The 25,723-nt window shown below is 50.1% G+C and overlaps 2 protein-coding genes across 4 annotated transcripts in view; one reads left to right on the forward strand and one right to left on the reverse strand.

Annotated features, from left to right (window-relative positions):
* Window positions 1–2,973: 2,973 nt before the first annotated feature.
* On the forward strand, window positions 2,974–6,087 carry HPD (4-hydroxyphenylpyruvate dioxygenase). The gene is made up of 9 exons (XM_062590277.1): window positions 2,974–3,056; window positions 3,356–3,445; window positions 3,633–3,736; window positions 4,112–4,189; window positions 4,360–4,522; window positions 4,915–4,986; window positions 5,341–5,463; window positions 5,628–5,744; window positions 5,925–6,087. Exons 1-9 carry the CDS (start codon window positions 2,976–2,978, stop codon window positions 6,033–6,035), a joined length of 939 nt encoding a protein of 312 aa, XP_062446261.1. The 5' UTR covers window positions 2,974–2,975; the 3' UTR covers window positions 6,036–6,087.
* Window positions 6,088–8,942: 2,855 nt separating this feature from the next.
* SETD1B (SET domain containing 1B, histone lysine methyltransferase) overlaps window positions 8,943–25,723 on the reverse strand; it is a 55,217-nt gene continuing 38,436 nt past the window's right edge. The window contains exons 9-19 of one of the 3 annotated variants that reach the window (XR_009960173.1): window positions 25,620–25,707; window positions 24,119–24,336; window positions 23,725–23,860; window positions 22,559–23,023; window positions 19,200–20,750; window positions 16,646–16,812; window positions 15,975–16,106; window positions 14,965–15,084; window positions 14,428–14,565; window positions 13,033–13,723; window positions 8,943–9,012 (exon numbers count right to left, since the gene is read on the reverse strand). Coding sequence is in view for 1 of the 3 variants with exons in the window: in XM_062590151.1 (XP_062446135.1) it covers window positions 13,550–13,723; window positions 14,428–14,565; window positions 14,965–15,084; window positions 15,975–16,106; window positions 16,646–16,812; window positions 19,200–20,750; window positions 22,559–23,023; window positions 23,725–23,860; window positions 24,119–24,336; window positions 25,620–25,707 (3,189 nt within the window). In the remaining 2 variants the exon portion in view is untranslated. Of the gene's footprint in view, window positions 9,013–9,095; window positions 13,724–14,427; window positions 14,566–14,964; window positions 15,085–15,974; window positions 16,107–16,645; window positions 16,813–19,199; window positions 20,751–22,558; window positions 23,024–23,724; window positions 23,861–24,118; window positions 24,337–25,619; window positions 25,708–25,723 lie in introns of those variants that run through there. The other 2 variants (XR_009960174.1, XM_062590151.1) reach the window with 2 other exon arrangements.

The raw sequence follows: 25,723 nt of genomic DNA on the forward strand, positions 1-25,723 counted from the left end.
GTGCAGAAAGGGGCTGGCGGCTGCCGTGCCGCTTCGTGGGGCGCCGGTATGCAGCGGCGCGGGGCGAAACGCTCCCCCGGCCAGACTCCGTATGTGCACAGAGTTGCACTTGCGCTGTTTATGCCCTGTTAAAGCCTTTCATGCTAATCTTTCCCTTGCTCTATTCCTGGCGAGTGCCTACAGGCATGAGGAGTTCGTGCCGTTCTGGTTTTCCAATCGCTTCCAGATGCCGCGGGCCAGGGGATGTGTGCGTGTGTGCTGGTGTTTTACCCACCAACGTCTATGAAAGGTTTTTCAACTTCCTCTGTCTTTCTGCCAACACTTCTAACTGCTTGCAGGCAATGCCCCATTACTTTTTGGACCTTCAACCTTAGTCTCACAATAGCTGAAGGAGACACCGAGTGTCCCCAAGCGCTGAGCCCATTTGCCTTGCACACACCTGGTCCTGCTCCTGGCAGGGGCAGCGGGGAGGGGCTCAGGCAGAGCTGGCCTTTGTTCTCGGGGCATTTGCATTTTAAATTACAATAACAGAGGACAAATGACTGTGCAGCTGAGGGAAAAACACAGGCACTTGTTTAAATAAGCGGATGGGCAATGGGACCTCAGCGCTCCAGAGGAACAGACATGCCTGAGCTCTCTCCTGGCTGTGCTGAAAGCCCCGAGGCAGAGGCTCGAGCCCACGCCAAGCCCCCCGGCCAGATGCCTCCTCCCCCAGGCTAGTGTGCAAAGGGGTGAACAGCCCCGCGGGCGAGTGCTGCTCTTGCGTCACCCTGCAATGACTGTGATGGGATTTTGGGAGACCTGGCAGGAGGACCAACCTTGGGCTTGCACGGAGGCGAGCTGTGCCCACTGAAATGTGGGTGTGCCTGGCACAGACTTGTGTAAGCAGTGCTACGTCCATGCTCAAGCTGTGCCGTGCCCCAGTCCGGTCGCGGTGCATGGTGCTGCCGGAGCGGCTGCGCTGTGGGGTGGTTTAGCAGAGGCACCAAAGAGGAACGTGCTTGCGCACATGCTGCGTTGTGCGTTTAACCTCTCTGTGCTCTGGACCAGAAATGCAAACAGAGCCAAGAGGGGCTGCACTGGCAGTTGTACGCATCGACTCCGAGCCGAAACCTCAAAGGGACCAAGCGACTGATGGGCCAGTCCTGGGGGGCCTGTCAGACCCGAGCAAGGGGCGTGCCAGCTCGTGCGCCAGGGCCATGGCGCAATGCCACGATGGAGTTGCTCATCCTTTAGGAAACCCAATTCTGCAAGCACAGCCTCGCGCTGGGCAGCCTGCAGGACTCTGACCCCAGGGCTCTCACCTCTCCCCAGGCCGGGACCCGTTCCAGCCCAAACCAAATAAATCATTGGGTTGCAAATGTTTCAGGTGGCTGGCAGGAGAAGGTGGAGCCAAGGAGGAGCTTTCTGTTACCCTGTCACTATATTAAATGCTCCTGGAGACCCACTTGCTCTTGCCGCTGTCACAACCATCGGGTCACAAAAATGGTGAGAGTCAGAAGAACTCTGAAGCGTGTTGATAACATGGGGGTTAAACGGCTGCATCTCCTCTGGTGCCAAACTTCCCAAGAGCGTTCCTCGTTTTCTTTCTCTTTGAACGCGGGCTTTTTAGCGAGGATGTTGGACGTTGTGCAGAAAACGCATTCTTTATAAACTGACCTTCGGATTCCAGTTCTCTAGGGATTAACGTGCCGTTTTGAAATGCTAACATCTCTATTTTTTAATTCTCTCTTTTCAGACAACTTACACTGACAAGGGAGAGAAGGTAGGAGCGGGTTTGTAGTCCATGGTGTCTCTCTGTCGCTGCGCGTGAAACACTGGCTGTGTTAATGCAAAATTGATGATATTAATGCTTTATTCCTTGATTACCTGGGAGAGTTAAAGTGGAATTGAACGCTGGTTAGGCTGCACTGGAGATTATTTCTACTTTTTCAAGTGGAAATCACAGTGGGTGACAGAAATCTTTTCTTTGGCTTTTTGTTCTTGACTGGGAGGGGAGTGAACGACGGGAGGTGGGGGGGTATTTGCCGGCTCAGCCAAAGGGCTAAGCAGGAGCCCAGGTGCGTTGGAACACCTCTTTCCGAACGCTGCACCTGCTCACCACCTTCTTCCCCTTTAAAGGTTTCCATTTAAAGCGTTTTTGGCTCTCCCGAGGCCGTGCGCGCGTTAACCCTGCGCCGCGCGGGACGGCAAGCGCAGAAGCGGGGCCGGGGGGGGCTCGCTGGACTCTCCCCGCGCCGCCGCAGGGTTAATCCTTAACGCGACGAGGCTGGCGGCCGGCGCGGCGGCTGGTTTTGCCGCTTTTCACGTAGCGAAATCCCGCAGCCTTCGCGGCTGCGCCCGCCGAGCAAGGCCCGTGCGGGCGGCGGGACTCGGCTGCCCGAGGCCTTTGCTCTCGCAGGGGCGTCCCCCCCGGCGCAGCCCCGCAGCGCTCTCCCGAGGGTTTTCTCCCCCCCCTCCGTCCTTCACCGGCTCATCTGCCTTTTTTCCCCCCGCCTCTTTCGCCGTAGCCCCCGCGGGGACGCTTCATCCATTTCCACTCCATCACCTTCTGGGTCGGGAACGCCAAGCAGGTAGGGAGCTGCCGGCGGCGGCGGCCATTTCGCGGCGGGCAGCCCCAGCCGCCGCCTCACCGGGGGCCCTTCTCTCCCGCCCGCCGCAGGCCGCCTCGTACTACTGCAGCAAGCTGGGCTTTGAGGAGCTGGCTTACCGCGGGCTGGAGACCGGCAGCAGGGAGGTGGTGTCGCACGTCGTCAAGCAGGACAAGGTGGGGCGGCCGCCCGCGGCGCCGGCGGGCTGCGCGCGCTCGCCGGCCGCCTCACGCGTCTCCTCCGTTTCCAGATCCTGTTCGTCCTCTCGTCGGCCCTCAATCCGGGGAACGAAGGTAAGGCGGCGGGGTGCACGTGCGCGAGAGAGAGAGAGCCCGGCAGCAGCGGCGGGCCGGACACCGAGGCGGCCGCCCTGTCCCCGCAGAGATGGGGGAGCACGTGGTGAAGCACGGCGACGGCGTGAAGGACGTCGCCTTCGAGGTCGAGGACTGCGACTTCATCGTGCAGGTAGGCAGCGCCCGCCGGCTCCCCGCCGGGCGGTTCGGCTGCGGCGAGGGTCTCGGTGCTCCCGAGCGGTGAGTTAATGCAGGGAAAGGAGCGGGCAACCAGCGGGTCCGGTCGCGCCGGAGCAACCCTTGGGAGAAGCGACGGAACGAGCCAGCGCCAAGGCCCGCGTCCGCCGCCTCAGCGGTTTCGGGGACCTGCGCCCACCCGTGCAGCGGGGTCCCGGCACGGGGGGACGCTCCGGGCCTTCTCCCAGCCGCCTGGCCCCGGCGCCGGGACAGGATTTCTCTCCTTCTGCCCAGAAAGCCAAGGAGCGCGGAGCAGTGGTTGTGAAGGAACCCTGGGTAGAGGAGGACAAACACGGGAAGGTGAAGTTCGCCGTGATCCAGACGGTAAGCGGCAGGCGCTGGGCTGAGCCCCGTCTCCCTGTGCCTCCGGGAGGAAGAGGCACATCCAAACCACCCCGAGCCTCTGCCGGGTCCGGCTCCGCACCTGCAGCTGGACCTCGGCGCTCAGGACCCCGCATGGTCCCTGCAAAGAGCAGGGTTTGCACATAACAGCTTTTCTCCCCTCTCCCAGTACGGTGACACGACTCACACCTTGATAGAAAAGCTCAACTACAAGGGGCTCTTCCTACCCGGCTACCACGCGCCCCTCTTCAAGGATCCACTGCTGCCGAAACTGTGAGTACTTCCCATCCTCTTCCTCTTCCCATCACACATCAGCTGCTCCAGCTTGGATGTGACTGGAGAGGGGCCATGCTGTCACATGGGGAGGCTGGATCTGACCTTCTCCAGCAGTTCCCTGGGTCTGGAGGTTCAGCTCAGTAAAAGCCCTGCCACTGCAGCTCCTCTGGCCTGGTTGTACGTGGTGAAGATGCCCACCCATGTTCAGAGCCACATGTTAGCCTGAGGTGTTCCCCGGGAATCTGAGTACTTTTCCCTGAGTGGGAGGTGGGTGCCAGGTGAAAAAATCCATGTAAGAGCCTAGCTGGACCTGCCCCTGCTGTTTAGTGCCCCTTAGCCTGGCTGAGAACTGATCTGGATTTCCTCATGCAGACCAAGTGCCAAGCTGAACTTCATTGACCATGTTGTGGGGAACCAGCCAGATCTGCAGATGGTCCCAGTGGCTGACTGGTAGGACTTGGAGGGGGGTGTGCAACACAGCAGTGGCACCGTTGGGCTGATGTCCAACATCTCAGACTTTCATGGCTGAGAGCCAATTAAACCAGAACAGAGGGTCATTAATGTAGGGCTAGACCTGTGACATTGCAGGATTTAAACATGCCCTTTGTGGCCTGGGGTAGGTACCAGAAGAACCTGCTGTTCCATCGGTTCTGGTCTGTGGATGACAAGCAGTTGCACACCGAATTCAGTGCCCTGCGCTCCATCGTGGTCACCAACTATGAAGAGACCATAAAGATGCCCATAAATGAGCCAGCTGCTGGCAAGAAGAAATCCCAGATTCAGGTGAGCGCATGTGGGCTAATGCTGGCAGCTGATGCACGAGGCTGCCATTGACTAGAGTGGGTCTTCGATGAACAAAAGGGCAAGAGGCCCTGCACAGCCAACAGAGCAGTGATTCAGGAGGACTTGGGAGCCAGCGTAGGCTTGTAGTGCTGTCACTGGCTTGCTGGAAACCAGGCTCTTCTTTGCTTCGTCTGCAAGGTTTGTCAAACCCTGGGGGAGCCGCTTGCATTCCCACAGGGCACAGAGCCAGTTTGCCCCCCCCCCATTTCACAAATAAAGCATCTTTTTCACTTCATGGTGTCCTTGAGCTGATTTTGCTGTTAACATTTTTAAGCCCAGATTCAGCTCTAGGAGTTGCTACACCACTAACAGCACGGACTTTTTTCTCGTAGGAATACATTGACTACTACGGCGGGGCAGGAGTCCAGCACATTGCACTGAACACCTCCGACATCATCACAGCGGTGAGTGTGACGCAGTGGATTTAGCCCAGCTGCCTTTGAGCATTTGGCTTTGGGCTCCCTCATCAGACCGCAGGGCGAGGAGCCTCTGGAGGAGCTGGGGGCTGGCGTGTCTTCATGCAGCGGTCACTGTCAGACCTGGGCTGTGCCCTGGCACCATTCCTGCAACCTGCCTGCAGGCACAGACCGGCTGGCTGCACACAGGGGGGCCCTGAGTAGGGGAAGCCCCTCGGGGTGAGGACAGCGCAGGCAGGGTGCACCCCGGGTGTCCTGGTGTCTCTGGCCCAGAGCTCGTCACCCCCAAACCAAAGCGAGTCCCACGCCTGACCTGTGCTCGGGTCTACCCCTGCGTTACAGATCACCAACCTGAAGCAGCGGGGCATGCAGTTCATGGACGTGCCGTCCAGCTACTACCAGATGCTGCGGGAGAGGCTGAAAACTGCTAAAATCAAAGTGAAGGAGAACATCGATAAGCTGGCGGTGAGTGCAGTCAAGTGAGGTGCAGGAGAGAAAAGCTTTGAGCTTTGGCCTGGCGTCTGCAGTGCACCAGCTCTCCTCAGGCCATATCACGGGAAGCGTTTCACAGGGATCCCTTTGCTCCTCAACAGTTCTTCCGGTTAGGTTTTTTATTATTTTTTTTCCAGGAACTGAAAATCCTGGTGGATTTTGATGAGAAAGGATACTTGCTCCAAATCTTCACTAAACCAGTTCAAGATAGACCCACGCTTTTCCTGGAGGTCATCCAGCGGCATAACCACCAGGTTTGTTTGAGGTTTTCACTGTTAAAAATAAAAATAAGATGGTCTGGGCTTCGAGTCACAGCCTCAGTGGCTTCAAGTACCATCACCCAGGCACCGCCTGTTGCTGTGCTTCTACAGCCCGTTTAAATCTAATGCGTCCATTGCTTTGTCCACAAGGTCTGTAATGGTCTGTCTCTGCAGGGGTTTGGTGCTGGAAACTTCAAGTCTCTGTTTGAAGCTATAGAATCTGACCAAGATGCCAGAGGAAACCTGACTATCCTGCATCCCAGCGGGGAGACAAACCTTCTCTAGAGCGTATGGCTGGGTGAGCAGCGCTGGCAGAAATGCAGCCTCCACCCTTAGCAAGCTGATTAACAAACGAAACCAGGAAACGGCCCGTGTTTTGGTAAACAGCCCAGAACTAAGTGTCAGAAACCCCAGAAAGTCACTGCCAAGTTGGAAATGTAAAAGGACTCAAACCTATCCTGATCCAGCCCAGACGCTGCCCTCTGGTGACTTCACAGGAGAGAGAAAATGGGAAATATCAAATCTGCCAATTTAACCTAATCCAAGCTACTGACATCTTAACACAGGGCAGATGTAAGGCTTCTATCATAGAAAACACTCAGTTATGGAGGAAGGCAGAAGAAATAACAAGGAGTGCTTGATTTTACTCTATCCAAAGTTTTCCCTTAATTTTAACTAAGCAGGAAGATGAGACAAGACAGCCGGGAGAGGAAAGCATGATGGGATTTACTTCTCTGCATCTCTATTGTCTAAGTCTTTTAAAATTACTTTTATATTCCATCTTCAGTTTGAATTTCCTGTGATTAAACACTTAGGTTTAGGGTATTTACAACATTCCTGGAATGAGATTTAATCTAATTTATGTATTTCAGTCTTCCTTTCAATGTAATGTAGCCTTGCTCTAATACTTTTAAATTCCAGAACTGATGAACGGTTGAGGTTTCTCCAATATTTCATTCAGGCTTGGAGAAGTAATTGCTGGAATTTGCAGTGATTGCCTGGCCCAGATCCCAGCTGCATGGGAAAACCTCCCTTGGGACATCGCTCTGGGCACTGTCCCAGGCCTTCCCAAGGCGACTTTCTCCACCGACATATTAAAACCCGTTTCTGTCGCAGCTCGTATGCCTGGTAAGTTAATGCTAGCAGGCCTGACCGCCCTGTACCACATCTTCCTCTGCGGCTGTAGGGACACGGGGAGGAACTGAGGCTACAGCAGACTGAACAGCTTTGGTGCTGCTGAGGTGGCTCCAGCAGGATCTGGCGCCGGAGCAGAGATGACCAGAGGAGCCAAGGTGCCTTTCCAGGTGCCAGAGGCAGCACACCAGGTCCCATGCTGAGCTCCACATTCAGGAGAGCGGCTTGTACCCCCTGCAGACAGGCCGGCCCAGCCGTGCCATGTTTGCCCTGTACCAGTGCCGCCCCTGGCCAGAGCAGCAACGGCTTGGGACACAGATGAGGCCAAGAGAGACCAAAGACTGCAAATGCTCCCTGAAGAGTCTGCAGAGCTCCTTCGTGACTGCTGGAGAACTTCGCAGGATTGCTGGTGCCCCAAGTCTTCCAGTGCTGCAGCTCTGCCCTCCAAAGCCCCTGCCCACCCACTGCTGCTCACCGATGGCGAGGAGCACTGAAGCTGCTCAAAACCTGGAGCAGCAAAAGCCTTCATTCCCAGGCCCAAGCCCCTCAGACTCAAGTCCCACGAGCATGCTGATCTGGCGGCGGTGTGGAGCAGCCCTCATGCTCAGCACAAGCAGCAGAGCCTCACAGGGATGGGGCTACCACGGGAGAGGAGCTGTGGCCATCACCTTTGGCCACCAAAGCTAGGCCTCTGGGGGAAGAAACTTGAGGCCAGAGATCAGGTGTGGGGCCCCAGCTGCCCTCCAGGTTTAACCCTGCTCTCTGCCCTGTGAGGTTTGGCCTCCCCGTGTCCCCTTGCCTTTCCCATGCCGGTGTCAGCCACATTCCCCCAGGGAGCCAGGCTGAGCGCAGCGGGTGTGGAAGCAACCTGCTGGGAAACCTGGCTTGTGTCCCCTGCACAGTGAGCTCAGAGCGCGCAGCTCTGCCACGGGGTGAAATCCCAGGATATCCGGCCAGCGCCCGGTGATCTACCCACAGCTTAGCCCTGGCTGCTGCCTCCTCCCACAGCCCGGAGAACTCGGGGCCCCGGAAGCAAGTCGGCTTCCGAAATGCCTCGTGCAGCCAGCGAAAGCCTCCGTGTCCGTGTGGACTGCTCGCCTCCCCCGTCCCGTTTCTGAGTATCTTCTAGCCACTATGGTGCGCTGTAAATGCAGAGAAAGTTGCAAACTGACCTGGGAACCGTCTCTCACCTTGTGAAATCCTCTCCAGCAAAGACCCTCCCAAAGGTCCACTTTTCCCCGCTCTATCAGCTGCTCCACCACCTTCTGCCTTAGGTCTTTCTTTCCAAACTTGGAGGAGCCACTTCAAACGCTGCCACAGCATTACAAACCTGCATGGGGCGGCAGGCGGCTGCCCTCAGCTCAGCGATCAGCATCAAACCTCGCTGTCTGGCTCCTCCAGTCCCCTCTCCTGTTAAATGCAGATAATAGAATTAATTTCAGATTTAAATAAAAAGCAATTTAAGAAAAAGTGATAAAAAGCAATTAAAAAAAACCCTCAAAGGCCTTTGGCTTCCTGACAACCTTCTTAACCAGCCACAAACGCCTGAAGCAAGCCGTGATCCCCAGGACAGCAGGCACATCCCGTCGGAGGAGACGCCGGAGCCCCGTGCGGGCAGCACCGCGGCTGCCAGCAGCCTGCTCCGCGAAACCCGGGACCGGGCAGCACGGGGCAGGGCTGAGATCTCTGCTCAGGAATCAGGGACAAGCCACCTACCTCCACTTCCCGCGCTTTAACGGGCCGCGTGCACCTACGTGCCCAGGGCAAGAGGCTCCGCGCGAGCTGCGGCTCCTCCGGCCCGGGCTCGCGCCGGGGCTCGCGCCGAGGCTGCCCGGCCCGCAACGGGCTGCTCCTAATCTCCTCAAACTGGTCAGGATTTCAATACTAACGTAATTTTCTTTGCTAACTTTATAAACTCAAACTGCTCGTGTACTCCTTCCACACAACATTTGTGAGAGGTCGTTCAGAAGTCACGGCCTGCACTCCGGAATCAGGGTTTTCAGGAAACGCCTTTTAAAGCCAGTTCTTTGGTTCTCCTGGATCAGGTTCCTTGAGCTCTCTTGGTTCCTAGCACGGGTCTGAGACACAAAGGCAGCCTTGGCTATACATTAAGCACAACATCATTTTTCTGTAAGAAAAGTCAGTATATTTATGGTTTGCTTTATAAAAGTTACTATAATACAATGGTACATAGTATTCAATTCACAAAAATATGAACAAATATATACAGCATGACACATCCACAACAAAAACACTTTCTTCAAAACAAGATACATACTGGTGACAGATTCTATATGCACAAAACATCCCTAAATTTATAAATTTGCTTAACAAAGGAAAAAGCAGAAATCCTAAATCTTCAAAGCAGAGATTTTTTTTCAAATGAACTTCAAAAAAAAAAAAAAAAAAAAGGATTTTTCATTCGTTGCAAACCATTTTACCTGCCTCCTTTTAAAGGAGGCCCTTTATTTTCACACTGTGAATTAAAACAACCTGTTTACAGAATCTGGAAACTGCACGGATCGGGAGCAGGGTGTTCTTTGATTTTGCTTTTAAAACTGCCCATTCGAGTGTGTCCTTTATAATGTGTTTCTTTTCACTTGGACAAATACTACAGTGGCAATTAAGGAGGAAATTTGTAAAAACAAAACAAAAATATTAAATTGAAAAAAATCCAGTTGCAGACTTATTTAAATACATTTTAGGTTGTCTATTAGACTATACACATTTCCTCACTTGAAATAAATAGATTTTGCACATTAGGTTTCAGACTGAGGGGGCGGGGGGAGAAAAAAAAAAAAAAAGCCTGACTTGGCAATTTTGTCTTCAGTTTCTTAATGCTTCTAATTTCATCTATTTATTTGACACACACAAAAAATAATATTTGTACAGAATTTACATTATACAAAGCTTGACACAAGCTGTAAATGCCACCAGCTCCTTTGCTATACTTAGTCCTTCCTTCCTCCCCACATTCTTGACACGAGTTAGAGCTGGAATCTGTTTAAAAAGAACTCCAAATTACAATAGTCACTTTTAATAAATTATTTACATGCTCTTGAAGTACAAAGAAATCAGCAAAAAAATTTCAACATGTTTCTACAAGAAACAGTGTTTGAAGAGAAGATTCTTGAGTTTGCCTATGTACAGAAGATGCATTTTTTTTATACTTCAAAATCCTTTTTTCCTTAAATTTTTATTTTATACAGAAATGCACTGAAATGATCCCTGAAAAAGGTCACAAAAACCGGAACTGAAACTACTGTATACTTTGCTGGAGTTTAAAAATGTTTTTCTTGTAGAAATAAGCTGTTCTATACAATATAAATATCTGCAAGATGAGCCCCTTCCCCTCCCGGAGCCCGGTTAGGTACAGACCACTTTGGGGACCAACTGGAAACGTGGGGATGGATCTAGGAGATAAGCAGAGATGTCGGGCAAAGGCGCGCGGGACTGGCGAGCAGAGCCGAGAAACGCCAGCGGCGAAGGCATCGACACGCTGAACAAAGCCAGCTTACTCACAGCGGGAAACCCAAAGTTTAAGTGACATTTCCAAAACTTCCGCACTGCTCTCTAGGATCATTCCACTTAGCGGAGATCCCGAAGCGAGAAGCAATTCCACAGGGAACACAGCCAACGTCTCTCTCTCTCTCTCATGTTTTAGTTTTCAATTTAAGTCAAAGCAAATTTGGGAGAAAACTACACGGGTCTGGGAGAAGCCGCAGGCGGGGTCCCGGCGGCTCCGGCGCGGGCAGGGGGCTGCTGCCCCGAGCCCCCCGGCTGCCTCTCCCCCTTCCTCCTCTCCTCTTACCTCGCCTAAGCCAAGCCGAAGCAGCGTGGAGGGGCGCGGAAGGCACCTCCGCGGGCTGCCGGGCCCCGGGCCGGCCGGCGCCCCACGCTCCCACGGGGACGCGGCGGCACCTGCCCGCGGGGCGCCCGGCGAGGCCAAGGTCTGCGCGGAGGAAAAGGGAGCCTCGCGTTGGGCTTTGAGCCCAGAGGAACGTGGTTTGGGGGAGAGCCCGTGAGCTTTGGTACCTAAATCCCTCCAGTGCTCTAAAAATGAAGGAGCCAAACTCGGAGGTCTCAGTTCAGCAGACCAGGGCCGGCCACCCTGACCGGCTGCTCCCCTCAGCGAAGGTTAAGGCAAACCGCAGGGGCTAATCCTGTCCCACCAGAGCTCCAGAGCACACGGATAAGCTGGGAAATACAAAATCATCTGCATGTATTTTGGGGCTGGGCATTTTGCCCCCAAAACCACCCTTCACACAGGGGCTTGGTGGAGCAGGAAGGCCAAGAACATCCCAACCGCTGCACCTGGGGGCTCCAGCTCGGAGACACGGGAAACGTTTGTGCCTTTCCAAAGCTGCGCGAGCGTAAACGGCCGAGCCGGAGAGGCGCCAACTGGGGCGACTACAACAAGAGGATCCACATCAAAAAAACAAAAAAGCAGCTGGTTTAATTCCCAAATACTCCTGCCACAGCTGTAGCTACAACCAACACTCAATGACAAACTATTTGTGCTTCTCATAATTTTAGGTTCTGGGTCACGATTACCCACTTGCTAGAGAGATTTACAGAGGGGAAAAAAACCCCAAACCCAAAGGAAACAACAAGCAAAACAAAACCAGAGATGAGACTACGGACTGTCCAACCCTAGGGACAATCTCACTGTCCTCAGCTAGAAATACAGGCGGCGTTAAGGCAGCTTGTAGCAGTCGGTGCGTCCCTGTTGGTACAGGCCCTTTGTTTGGAGGAGGAGTTCGGATACGGAGGTCCAGCCTGCGGTACGTGCTCTGCTCCCAAGTACGGGCCTGGCAATTCCAAGTAACGGCAGAAAAAAATTCTGGGAAACTCACTGCAAGGTTGCAACCCCTGATCATGGAGCTGTGTCAGAGCAAATGTCACTAACCAGGAAAGGGTCCAGGTGACAGCCGTCCAATTTACTTTGCAGGGAAAAGAATTTTAGTTTTTAAGTCATGCAGATGTCTGCGTTTCATAACTACATTGCAATTTCCCCTGAAAGCCAGTTTAAAAGGTTTCGTACAACTAATCTCTACTTTTAAAGCCAGAGAAATTCAATGCAAGCTGAAACACTGATCCTGTCCGTCCCTGAATGGTCAGGTAACGGTTCAGGTCACATCCAAAGAAGTGTTTCTTTGGCGTTTTGGCCCATTTGTAAATGGAACCTCTTGGAGAACTGCCAACTTCAGCCGGTACCTCCGCAAGGGCAACGCAGATTGGAAAATGATTTCAAAGGATGCCTTCCAAATTCAAAAAAAAAAAAAAAAAAGAAAAAAGCATTCATTCTCATACTGTGGAGGGGGGAGGAGAGCACCGCTAACTTGCACTCGGGAGCGCTTTCTTCCGCGTTCGGTCTCGCGGGAAGGACGGGCCCGGCCGAGGGCAAGTTACTGTGTAACGGAGGGAGGGGAGCTGCGCGGCAGCTCCTCTCCTATCGCGAGGGGAGTCTCCCCCTTCCAAGGCCAGGGCAAACACTCCCCCTGCGAACGCTCGACGGGCAGGGAGATGCACGTGACAGCACGAGAAACGCATCAGCCGGTTTCCCACCACCAGAGAGAAGACCGCAGGCCCCAGCATTAGCGACGAGGGGCACGCAGTATGCTTACAAGGAGGGCAAGATTTCTACAGCATAACCGAGGGCTGTACTGCCCACTGAATCTCAGCCTCAGTTTTTTTTTCTTTTTCAATGCAAGACAAGTCAATCCACAAGAAACAGGCATCCACTGCGCTGCGATCCTACGGCTACAAAACTGACTCAACTTCTTACTCCTGGCAACTGCGGTATCCAATATTTTCCTTGTACGGATGCTGAGGTTTGGATCCCCCAAAATACCAGCACGGTGCATGAAAATTAGAGATGAGCCCGAGTTTGGAGCAGACCTGATCGCTCTGCAGGGCGTCCGGGTTCGGGACCGTTTCGGGCTCCTCCCTAATGCAAAGGCAGGACAGTTCACCTATAGTCTCACTGTAGACACGTCTCCGTACGCACACACGCACCCAAGCACACGCATGCAGCCCATTCACACCCCTCAAGCCTCTGGCTTGCTCTGTAACATCAACCTTACATTTATTTACAGCTTACTCTGAGAAGTCTGTGCAATTGCAGCCAATCAAGCTCCCAACAAACCTTTTATGGCATTTTCAGTCTCTGCTTCACATTAAACGTTGAATGTCTTTTCGACCAACAAAACTGATGAGAAAAAGGTAGCAGCATTTATGAAAAGATGAAAGTTTATAACAACAATTAAAAAAAAAAGGTACCATTATCCCATTATGGAGCATTAACGTAGGGACCAAACAGAGAGAAGCTAGTGTTTGGATAGACCATGCCACAAAATGGTAATCACCTTTTTGTGCGCGTGTTGGATCTGAAAAGGAAAGAGCACCTGAAACATGAACAGTCCTCGTAAGCATGTGCGCTTTTTGCTTTCATTCATGATCCTGGCAGAAGTGCGAAACTTGCTTGTTTTTTTTTTTTTTCTTCTCTTTTCTCCTCTCTTTTTTTAAAATATTTTTTTCTTTTTTAATTTTTTTTCTTCCTTTTTTTTCTTTTTTTTCCCCTCTTTTTTGGCAAAGTGCAACCACACCTGGTTACCACAGTTCTGACATGGCCGAAGGTGCAAGTGTGATGAGAAACCTCAAGTTCAGTTTAGGGTTCCCCTGCAGTTCTCAGAGCCACATAGACATGGGATTTTTACATCCTCTATCGGAAACTTGTAGTCGTAGGTAATTTCCTCGTTCACATTGATGTGCTGTTTTGAGTAGATGACGATCTTCTTTTGAGACTCCACGGTGATCACTTTAGCATAGCAATTTGGCTGCAAGGGTGACAGAATAGGGAATGATTTAGGCTCCCAATGGCCATGGCTTCCCAGCCTCCACAGAATAGCTCCAAACTAAAATATAGGGGCTGTCCTTTTCCTACACAACCTCCATCACGTTCTCAGAGCCTGGACAAAGGGGAGCCAGCAGGAGGCCGGGAGAGGCAGGCATGAAGCCTGAATGCAGCGCAGCCCTCCTTGTCCTCCTCCACAACATCCTGGTTCTGGTCATTCGTGGTGCAGAAGACCCTTGATGATGCTACACTGAGCTTATCACTGGCTAAGAGCCTTCTCCGCTCACAGGCTAAGAGCAGCTTCTTCGCCTACCAGGGCAGAAGATATTTTCTCCACGCGGACAATGAAAGGAGATTGTTCCCACAGCAGAGTAATAATCTTAAGGCTTGATCTGTTTTAGGGAAATACTCCCCAGATGTGGTTAAACAGTGTCAATTAGGGTCCCCCAACACAGTTGTGAGATTCTGAGTGCAGTATATCACTGCATGTTTAATTCCTCAGGTCTCTCAAATCTCCTCCTTATGCTAGTTTAGACTCTGCTTTGATCTACTGCAGGCCCTTAACAGTTAATCATAACCCTGCAGCACTTTGCCACTCCTGAATGTGGCCCTTGTCAGAGTTAGTGAGAGCTTGACAAAATTATCACTTCAGCAGAGCACAATTATATGAAGAGATGTGATACTTACGTTGCAGCTGTGATTAATAAACCTGGCAAAGTTTCCGCACTTTGTGGCATCGATGATGGTGTCGTGGTCGACTCTGAACATGTAACTGCTTCCAATGCCTTCATCCTCGTATCGCTTTTCACGCATGTCAGCAATGACCTATAGGAAACCCCCGCGCTGTGTCACAACGTGCCACACATGCTCAGTAAAGGACAGATCTACGCTGCACTCATGTCAGCTGTGCTTGTGTCACTCAGCTTTTCAACAGACGTATGATCTCAAATACCCCAAGAGAACATAAACTTAACTGAAATCACAGAAGTTCAGGATGGGCTTTTCAAGAGCTTATTTCATGAGGATTTGGGTGCCTAATTCCTATGGGTCACTGAAAATCCCACTTTCACCTCCAAACCATATGCCAAACTCTGCCCATCTTACACAGCTAATGCTTTACAGCAGAAACCCCAGCCCAGTGTGTCAGACTCAAATAATCCACCCTTTCGGGGCTGGTTGCTCAAATTTCACCTAGCCCAGTCCCAGCCCCACAGTCCAGCTTACCTGCCTGATGTTCTGACCCACGTATTCAATCACCATCTCATCAGCTGCAATGGGCTCCATAGCAAAAAGGCCCCAGTCATGAATGTGGCTCTTGCAGAATTTTAGTTTTTTCTTCCGGAACTGCAAGGAAAAAAAACCACCCCAAAATCCCAGCCCAGAATTAGCTACAGCACAGACGGGCAATTGCTGGGTTCAGTGCTCCCAGCACAATCCCAGCCACAAGCAGCGCTGGGGTGTATCAACTCAGTTCAGCTCCCCTCTGTCTCAGCAGTGACAGCAGGTGACAGTGGGGACAGGAGGTCCCATAGAGTTGCAATACTTGTTTTTTACCACTGACCATGCACCATTTGGGAGAATGGACCTTTTAGGGCCACCACAAGGTGGGACTGATTCCCTTCACAGCTTTTGCTCTCAGTGGGCACAGTGCAGGGATGGTCAATAGCCAGCTGGTTGTTACTGATCAGTATACACACAAACATGGTCCTGCTCTGTGTTCTGCACGTCTCACGGTTTTGACTAGGGCTCAAGCTCCAAAAGTTCATATATCAAGCAGCTCATGTCTCTGCTCCTCACAGGAGACCACACTGAGGTAAGTGCCACATTTTCACCATGATTGCTCTGTCCCTGTCTATTTATGTAAATTAGATCACAGAGGTCTTTGAGCAGTATTTCATGGAAGTGCAGGAGAGCCAAGTGCCCCAAAGAGACGCTACACTGGCTCATCCCAGAAGAGAAGCTCTTCTGCTCAGAGAAGCTGCTACAACGGCATAGGCTGCAGAGCCCAGCTCCCCAAAGTACTTCTGACCTGCTCTACAGAGATGATTTTGCAAAGAGCTGAGGAAACATTTCTGGGCCCCACTCAATCCTTGGGCACACACAGAGGCATCCAGCACCGACATGACCATGACCAAAGTCAGGTAAAGCTGGCATCCACAGCTTTCCCCTGCCCAGACTTTGCCCTGCTACTTGCCAGCCCATGTACAAAGCAATAATGATATGGTCTGACCCACCTTGAGTTGGTTGAACTTGAGCAGGTCGCTGTCACAGCTACCAGTGAAGGAGGAAAGGAGTCTGCGTTGCTCTGACCGCCTCTCGGAGCCAGCCCGGGTGGAAGCGTGAGGTTGGGCAGGGATGCTCATACCCTGAAGACAGATGGGTGGTCAAAACCGACACCATAGAGCTGACGTCCCATGTTCCCAGCCTAGCAATACGCTCCGTACCATGCACAATCACTTACGCTACAGCACGGCGCTGCAGAATGCGTGGCCTCCTAAAACATCCCACAGAGAACACTAACACCAGCCCCAAAACTCCCAAACACCCAATTCTATCAGTCAGAGCAATGGCTTCACCTCTCCCCTACACAAAAGGTAGGAAGGACACCACCTTGAATGTCATTGATATCTGTACAGGCCAGCTTGGGAATGGAAACAAACAGTGCTGCGCCCCAATTACTCAACAGGGAAACCAAAGCACTTCTCCCAGTTGGAAGCTGGACAGGACATGCTGGAGGGAGTCTCATATCCACTCACACAACAGCAATTTTGCCACAGTCCCTCTGAGTTGACATTAAGTCAGGGGCATTGGCTCAACCCCATCATCACAGGGGACAGCATGGCTCTCAGGAGGTGACACTATGTTTAAAACCAAATCCTAGCAGTCAGTAGAAGCATACCCTCACCTGCGTGTCAGCTGGAGGCTCCTCCGCAAAAGCTCGGCTATTGTTGAGGTATTTAAGTTTGTCCTTCTTATCAATTTTGTAATAGCCTTCACTTCGTGCACAGCCTGTCACATGCTCCCGCATCCCATCATCCCGCTTCTTTTTCTTGGGAGTAGAAAAGCTAGTTGGTGGAAATAAGTTAAGGAGCAACACAGCTACCTGTGGAAATCAAACAATCTGTCACGGTTACACAGAGCTATGAACTAGGCAATGCCAGGAGCTTGAAAAATTAGAAAGATTTTTGAGGTTTGCAAAAAAATAAAATAAAAATACTATTTAAAAAAAATCATCCGAACAAGCCCATATGCCTAAAGGGAAGCTGAACATAGTCTTTTCTTCTAAGCTGGATGCTTTGGGAAAATGAAGCAAAGACAAAAAGAAAGTTTAAACAAAAAGGTTAAGCTGTCAAGAGAAACCTGTTTGGGAAAGGATTTTCCCCTATGCATGGGCCATGTACACAGACAGCAGCTGCCCAGCCATCTGGACAAACTGTTTACTCTGTGTTTTCAATGACATGCTTTCATTCTGTTTCGAGAAATTCCCTGCAGCTACCCCAAGCCCTGAGGAAACAGCACTGAATTCACTGCAGTCACGGCCATGCTGCTGCACAGACGGGCATGGAGATGCTCCTCAGCCCCAAGGGCTCGGAGACGCTGCTCTCTCCAGCCTCAGTCATTCAGCTCCTTAAGACCCTGGTGGAGAGGGGATAAGACCCCGCACAGATTTGTTAAAGCAGTCAAGCAGAAGTGCAGCCAGCCTGGCAAGGCCACGTACCACATTTCATAGGCAGAGGAACCATATGGGTGCAGCAGCCTTGGCCTCTGGAAGGGCGGTGGAGCTGCACTCCTGACAGCACATCCCCAAAACATGGCCACGAAGCCCATGAGGCTGGTAGACACCCAAAAATACTCCCTGTGAATCATAACATCTCCTTAACACTGTAAAATTGAAGCAGAGGCTCATGAAAAGCAAGCAGCAATGGCCTGGAAGTCAGCCAGAGCGCTGAGGTGTGAGCTAGCTGCAAAGCAGGTGAACCCTGCAGATACTTTCACACCTACTGCAGTGTAGCACAGGATGAACTGACAACTGGCTACAGATTACTTTTATATGGTTTTAAAAAGTGACTGTAAATTTGCTATTGCAATAATCCTTATCAATAATGGGCAAAAGCTCAAATACTTCCATTATGTAAGTTATGAAATGCCACCACATATAAGAGCAGCCTCACCTACCCTCAGCTGTCCTGTTCTGCCCTTCACCGGCAGTGATTCCCCATCACTGTGCAGACAACTACACTGGTCTTCAAACCGATTTATTTTTGGAACTGCTTTCTCAAATGGGGCAGATGCAGACTGAAAACTACTGGGGAAGATGCATTTTGTCATTCTTTCAGAATATTTTCTTCAATTAAATAAATCTATTTTGGGATTATTACACTGCTATGAAAAGGCAGAAAATTAATCTGACACACTGCCCTTTGAGATGCAGAGGAAGAAAGCACTAAAATGCAGCTCAGCACTGACCTCAACTTGCTTTTGTTAGTGTGAGTCATATCACTAGCTATTTTAAGTGGTTTGGGTTTTTCTTTTTTTGCCTTCACGAAAGGTAAAAAACAGTATCTTGCAAGGAGTCAGGGGACAGGATATTTTTACTCCACACAACCTGAAGCAGTACAGGAGGTGGTGCATTTTGTCTTTTTTAAACATATGCATTCGTATTTGCTTCCTAAAAAAATTACTAGCGAGTTCTTAGATTGCGAGCACACCCTTTTGGGCTCCGTTCTGGAGATCGATACATGCAGGTCCTTGCACTGACACAGCTTGTGTGTCCCAGCGATGCTCCCAAAGATTCAAAGCTGTGCCTGGTCTGCTGCTTAGCAGGCTGCGGGCAGGGAGGGAGCAGCGAGGCCAGATCCTGCCCCTTGAGCACCACTTAGTGCTCCACAAGCTCCCGGACAGCAGGACCCGGTGGCTGCTGCCAGCCTGCAGCCGTGCCTGTCCCCCATGGGCCACTTAGAAACTATCACTTTTACGGTTATTTGTATGTTGAACTCAACACTAGTTAAAGCTGCTAGCACCACTGACACATCATTTTGGGCACAGATGGTAAGATTATTTTTACAGCAAGTTTTAGCCTCAAATAAAAGCCCTATATATGCAGACTAGAAACTCCACAGGCAAGCCAAAAAAAAAAAGTCTAGTTTAAATGCAGACAGAAGCTTCTCAAACTAGCAAGGAATTCTCCCCAGAAGAGGAGCATACAAATCTTCCCTGCAGTCTTAGATCGAAAGTACAGCAACAACAGCCTCTTCTGCAGTATTTTTGTACTGCAGCTTCAGTGAGTAAGAATCTAAAATTCCCTGACGACAAAAGCAATTGCTGTTCTAGTAAGTGAATGCTGCTTCCACCAATTAATTTAGTTTTCTGTAAGGTAAGTCCTACTCAGTGACCATCTAGTGTGTCCCCACTTGGGCTATGCCCTGTGCGTAACACAGAACGCCGGTGAGAAAGGATATAAGGATGGAATACCCAGAGGGTGTCGTTGAGCCAGTCCATACCATTGTCTTGCTGTAACAAGCGGTCATATGTGATACACATGAATTTGATATCTTCCTCATCAATGCCTCCGTTCCAAATATCATACAAAATGGTCATCTCCTCAAACTCGGAGCGCGGTCTGAACTGAGGCCGGGGTGGGGAATACTCAGGGGAAGGAATCACTGGGACGTCCTCAGGTGTTTTCTTCTGCCTTCGCCACTGTCTTTTAGGTTTCACATGAGCTTCTTCTTCTTTGAAGTCTTCATTCCACTGGTTCTCCAGTTCCTTAAATGGCAGTTTCTCTGTGACCGTCTCAGCTGCTATTTTCTCGTGGAAACCATCATTCCTGAAATCCAGGGTGACAGCTTCAGGGTCTTTCAGTCCATAGAAAGCATCAGGATGTCCACTTAACAGCTCTTTGCTCACAGCACTTTCCACCAAGGCCACTGGGACAGGTGGAGGTTCTATGGTTTTGCCCGTGTAGACATCCAGCGAGAGGACAGAAGGTGGTGACCGTTTTGGCCGACCTGGCCTCCTTTTGGGAAGGACAGAAGGTGGTGGTGGGGGAGGAAGAATAGAAGCACCCATGGGTGCTTCCGGTGAGAGCAAAACAGATTTTACTTCTGCCTTGCATTCCTCAATGGGCATTCTTCCATCTCTGGGCATGCAGGGCAGGGCTGCTACAGGTATTGGCTCATCAGGTGGCAGGCCCATGTCTGTGTGGAAATCTGCTTGTGGGGGGCTGGCAAAAGGGATAGGGGAAGGAACACTGTTCATGCTGACCATAAGGGAAGCACCAAGAGGCTCTTTAAAGGGTTTCTCATCTAGCTCATCCTCTGACTGTTTCTTGCCAGACAGAAGGCAAGGAATGGTAGCACCAGCCTCTGGGAAAGTAGGCGTGAAATTGAAATCTCTCCCAGGAGTCCGAGGAATGCCACTGTTAATGCCAGGAGATTGGGATGGGTAGGAAAAGGGGCTCCCTGGGACTTGAGGGGAACTGAGGGTCAAGCTGCTTCCTGTAAGCGGAGCATCGCTTCCAGGGGTGGCTGGAACAGTGTCCGTACTCTGTGACTTTGCAAGGGGGTGTGAAGACTTGGCCAAAATGTCTCGCCCAGGAGTCCGAGGAATCTCCTCTTCCACAGGCGTTTTGGTCACCATTAACTGTTCAGGGAACTTTTCTGGAGGGACTAAAGATTCCTCTTTACCAGGAGTTGACGGGAGCACGGAGGATGGCACCTTTTGGGCTGGAAGCAGAAGAGTATCAGTTTCTGAATGGACCACCACCTCCCGCCCAGGTGTCCGAGGCAGCCGGTCTTCTTCCTCTGCTGCAGAGGGCAGTTTTGCTTTAACACGTGCTTCTAAGCTGCTGTCATCAGACTTGCTAAAGAAGCTGCTTTTATTGGGTAGAGGTTCTCCAAAGACTCCCATTGGAGTTGAGAGACAGAGCGCCGCCTCCTCATCTTGAGATTCAGGCTTCAGACCTTCCTGTACATCTGGCTCCAGCATGGTAACTGGTTCAGACTCTTCCACTGGAAGGGGGAAAACAGAAGAGAATTGGGAGCTTTGCTTCCACTCAGTTACTCACCACTTCCCAACAAAGGCATGTTTAAGAAACTGCAATTACAGAACAGCTCGATTCCACTGGGAGGCTTTAAAAACTCCAATGCTTTACATTTTGGAGGCACAGAGTGTGGAGTAATTAGACGCTTCCACAGACATCCCTAATGGACCATAAAAAAAAAAAACAAAAACAAAAAAAAAAACCAAAAAGAAACAAAAACTATTAATTTGAGGATTAGCTACTACACAAGCCAGAATGAAGGTTTTCTGCTTACAGCCTGCTTTCTGTTTCTGACCATCTTTTTTACAACCATAAAAAGCATTAGTGGGGGATTGTGGGCCGAGGGTTTTCAAAGGAGAGCTGTCAGAGCCCCAAGCTCTCAGCTTCATAATGGGGGAAGGTAAACTAATTGCAGGGTGAAGAAACACCCTCTCAGCTCTCCACAGAGGGGAGTAGGGAAGGGAGAAGTGTGACGCTCTTGAACATGACACTAAGGAAAAGGGGAAGCCCTTGTAATGAATGAGGAGACACTTGGGTGGTATCAATGAGGCAATTTATATGCTGCTCTCTCTGCAGCAGTCTCATTTGTCTGGAGTTTATTTACCTCCTTAAGGCCAGGGCCAAAAGGAATCAACATTGAATTTTCGCAGGCAGCTCAAAATAACATTTTCAAGTGGGACATCTGGAGGGGAAGTGCTCTCTATCTGTGCTGAGTGAACTGGAGAAGGGTTAGACTTGCTTAACTCCAGTATGAGCAGACTAGGCAGCTTGAACCTGTTCCCACAGTTCACCTCTAAAGCTCATTCCACTTGTCAAGGTGCCCAAATGCAGCTCTCCCCAGACTACTATTCTCCTGTACACCAACCCGCTCCAGAGGGCAAAACAGATCTTTCTTCGCTCTGCCTGACTGAACATTTTGCCTCTGTAAGTCTTTTAGATTTTATGACAGCCTAGGAGTGATAGCTTGGCCTGGGACTGGATCTCCAGCTCTCCAGGAGTCAAAGCACTGCGTTGGGCCCTGATCAGCAGCCCTAGGACACCAGCCCTGCCCAAGGCTCATCAGGTCACAACGGACATGCTCTCCTTGTTGGTTCCAGTTTTTAACTTATCAGCCTTCCCTGAATGCAGTATTTGTCAAACTTTATGCATCTTACTCCTCTAGGAACAGCTTTCCAATTTCCTTGAGGATGTCTTCATGGGATAGATACAACTCTGAATTTAAGGAAGACAATTTCCTTTTCCCAGAAAATCAGGGGATATCATCCAGTTAAGAGGACTAACTTGAAAACGACACAATACTACAGGAACATGACACATTCTGAGACTCCACTCCCTTGCACTATACAGCTTCCCAGCCACGAATTGTCTTTGGTACCAAAATTGACAACAGTCAGTACTGACTCATTCAGCACAGATTCCTGTACTGTTTTAGCAGCCTTGGCTTTTCTATATTGAGCTTCAGCCACACTATCAGCCAGTCACTCACCCTCAGATGATGACAACTGTTCAGTTCCTGCAGGACACTAATTAAACTGGATAAAATAACCACAGTATTTTTAGTAGCAGAAGGCCTGCGTGGAACTCCTTACTAAGGTAAAAAACGTTCAGCACAGACTTCTTTCTCTATGCTAGGTTAACCTCTAGCACAAAGCTGGGACTGGAGGAAGAGAGAAAAGGAACGGACAAGGTAAATATCAAAAATATATAAAAGATGTTGTGAGAATGCTGTACTTGGAAACCTGAGGATAAAATGACAAACCAAATGGAAGATCATACCTGGCCCACAGATGGGAGACAGTGCAAGTTTTCTCTCCTGGTCTCTTTCTATAACCAGGAGTGTTTCAGCAGCAATAGATTCCTCTGGGACTTCACCACATTCACTTTCCCCTGCCTTGACTTCTTCCATGCCTTCATCTTTTTCTACCAAAGCTGGCTCTGCAAGTCCCAAGCCCGTTGCATCCATGAAGTCGTCCACAGGATATAGCTCCAAAATGGTCTCCCTCTCTTCATCAGGGAGTTCATGACTGGCAGGTTCATGCTCTGTCTCAGCAACTATGGCTTCTCTATCTTGATCTTGAGCCAACTCTTCCTCCTCCTCTTCTTCCTCCTCCTCCTCCTCATCTTCATCCTCCTCCTCCTCTTCATCATCCGAGTCAGAGCTCGACTCAAATTCAGAGGAGTCCTCACTTTCGTCAGATGATTCAACTTCAGCCTTGGAAGATGAGGGACTTGCTACATCTTCTGCAAGAAGAACAAGTTATCATTAGTTCCCCTTTCTGACCTCATTAAACAATCAGGACCTGCTACAGGAACAAATATCATTTCCATGCTGCAACAGGCTCCACAGCAGAACATATGGCTTTGAAGAAGTTTTCTCCTATTTTATTTATTTTTGCAGAGAAATATAAACCAAGTATTTGGATGCTCACAATAGTTGTCATACAACAGGCAGTTCCCTGAGCAGCAGAACTAGCACTGCCTGGCACCCTGCCGATATGGGTCTCCTAGTGGATTGCCTCTTTAATGGAGTTATACTGAGAGTTTCTGTTGCATTCTCAGACAGCTTTAAAATGTGAAAGCTGCTACATTCCAGAGCAGCAATTGTTCGACAGGATGGAAAAGTCATCTGAGACTAAATTACCCATTTGAAACCTGGGCCCTTCTCTTCTCAGCCACACACATTTCATGAAACAGGCAGGACTTTAGCTGGCTTTGAGACCTCTATCCCCATCAAGTTGGGCTAAAATTACCCAGAGGCTGAAGAGCTATTACAGGGGGACCCACAAACTGGGTGATGACAGAAGGTTTTCAGTTACCTTGTATAAAACAGCTCTTCACTGAAAGAGGATGCAAAGATAAAAATCGGCTCACAGAAAGTACAAAAAGAACACCGTACCTGAGGTGAAAGCTATACACTTGCTGATTCCCCAGAAACTGCTTACCCTCCTCAGAGTCCTGTTCTTCTTCCTTGTCACTTGTTTCTATTCCTGTTTCCTCATCATCCTCTTCATCCTCATCTTCCTCTTCATCCTCCTCTTCATCCTCATCCTCCTCTTCATCCTCATCCTCCTCTTCCTCCTTTGCAAGAAAGCACCGCTGAATGTGAACAGTGTCTGGCCCTTTCTGAGACCTGACTGTCGCTGCAGTAAACACCAGCGACTCCCAGGGACGCTGACTCGAGAACCTGCTGGGTCAATAATCCTGCCAGGATTATTCTCTCAGGGCTCATCTTTCACAAAGGGCAAAATTAAACTCTTTCACAAAGAGCCAGAGTTACTGGACCCACCATGTTTAATGACAGACAGCATTCAAAACAGAACAATAAAACCAACACACCTTGCCAGGCGCTGCTTTCACCAAGCCTCCCTCTTCCTCCTGCTCTTCTTCCTTCTCTGAGGAGGATTCCTCCTCTTTACCCGATGTCTCATCTCCCTCCTCCCCCTCACTGTCCAGCTCCAGAGGCCGTGCTGGTCGCCGTCTCAGCCCCACTGCTTCTGCATCCTTCTTTGACAGGCCAGATGTCACATCGGAAGCATCTCTGTCCCTTTCCGACTCTGGTGAGCAAAAACAAGAAGGAAATAGCCCTCACATACCTTGCAAGTGAGGCAAAGAGTTGACTGCATCACACAGACTTTTTCTGTGGGAGGACTGAGGCTGGGTGCAATATGCCCCTGTGGTGAGAGAGTCCCCAAGCTAACAGGCACCTGCTAATTTTACAGTGCAAGTGAGGATGAGACTGGGCACAAGGTGTTGAAAGCCGCAAGGATGGCAAAAGGCAAGAGGCCAAAGCTGACAACGTGGGCAAAGCAGCCAGTAGACATAGCACCACACAGATCAGAACAGCTAAGCAAGGAAAGGCCTTGCCAAAGGGTTGTCTCGCTTAGCCCTGCCTGCAGTGTCATCCTTGAGAAGGGCGTATTTGGGGACAAGGGGTTCAGACTGGCACGCAGAAGGTGACCTATGCAGTATAGGGATATATTGCACCAGTGGAGGTGTGCTTCCTCATGAATCAGAGACATAAGGAAGAGTACACAATTCGTATTTGGAAACTCCCTGCGCTCCTTCCTTTCCCTAACCAGGGATGCATTAACGGCTATGAATACTTCAACAGCTTTGGGTTTGGCTTACTCTTTGAAGAACGGATTTGTGCATTTAGTTATAAGAAAGATACTTAGTTAAACTTAGTTCTAAAATTTTTATATTGAACGCATTTTTCTTCTACTCAAATAATTTACAAAACCCTGCTTCTGTACTTTGGCTTCAAAACCGGTTGTTAATCTGGATCAAGTCTGTGGTTCAATTAACTTGAAATAGCTTATCTTAAATAAAGAGTATTCAAGGCTTAAATCTTGAAGGCTTGAAGTAGAGTTTTTCCCTGTTTGCAGGAAAAAATGTCACAATATCTTCAAACGGATTTTTCTGACATATATGTGTGTATATACACATATATATGTATATTTTAATCAAATGCAGGTCATGCCTCTCACTTGCTCTCTCCCACAATGTACTTGGTGACTTACAAGCACAGCTCTGGAACATGGTCCATGAACTAATCTGAGCTCCCTCTGCTGGATGACCAGCTCTGCATCAGCAGAACTAAATTACGAGTTATTCATAAAATGCGTGTCTTAAATTTCCCGCCAGTGAATTTAAGATAACAGAATCCAGAGGAGACATCTCCCAGCTGATCGGAGTTTTGTGAGAGGCAGGGTTTTGGCTCAGATCCTTCACTCTGTGTCTAACTGCACGCGAGCACGCTCCTGTGAAGTTTAAAAGAATTCAGCTTGCATGTGGTTTGCATCTGCTCTTGTGTTTCAAACAAATGTGCTTTGCAAACCTTCATCTTCATCATCAACAGAAGTAGAAGGCCGGATTCTCTTCTGATCTCCTGCTGAGGCAGCTTCAGGTGGCTCCTTTCTTTTCACCTGAACAAAAGACACA

The sequence above is a fragment of the Rhea pennata genome, chromosome 17, assembly GCF_028389875.1.
Source record: "Rhea pennata isolate bPtePen1 chromosome 17, bPtePen1.pri, whole genome shotgun sequence".
Lineage (NCBI taxonomy): Eukaryota > Metazoa > Chordata > Aves > Rheiformes > Rheidae > Rhea > Rhea pennata.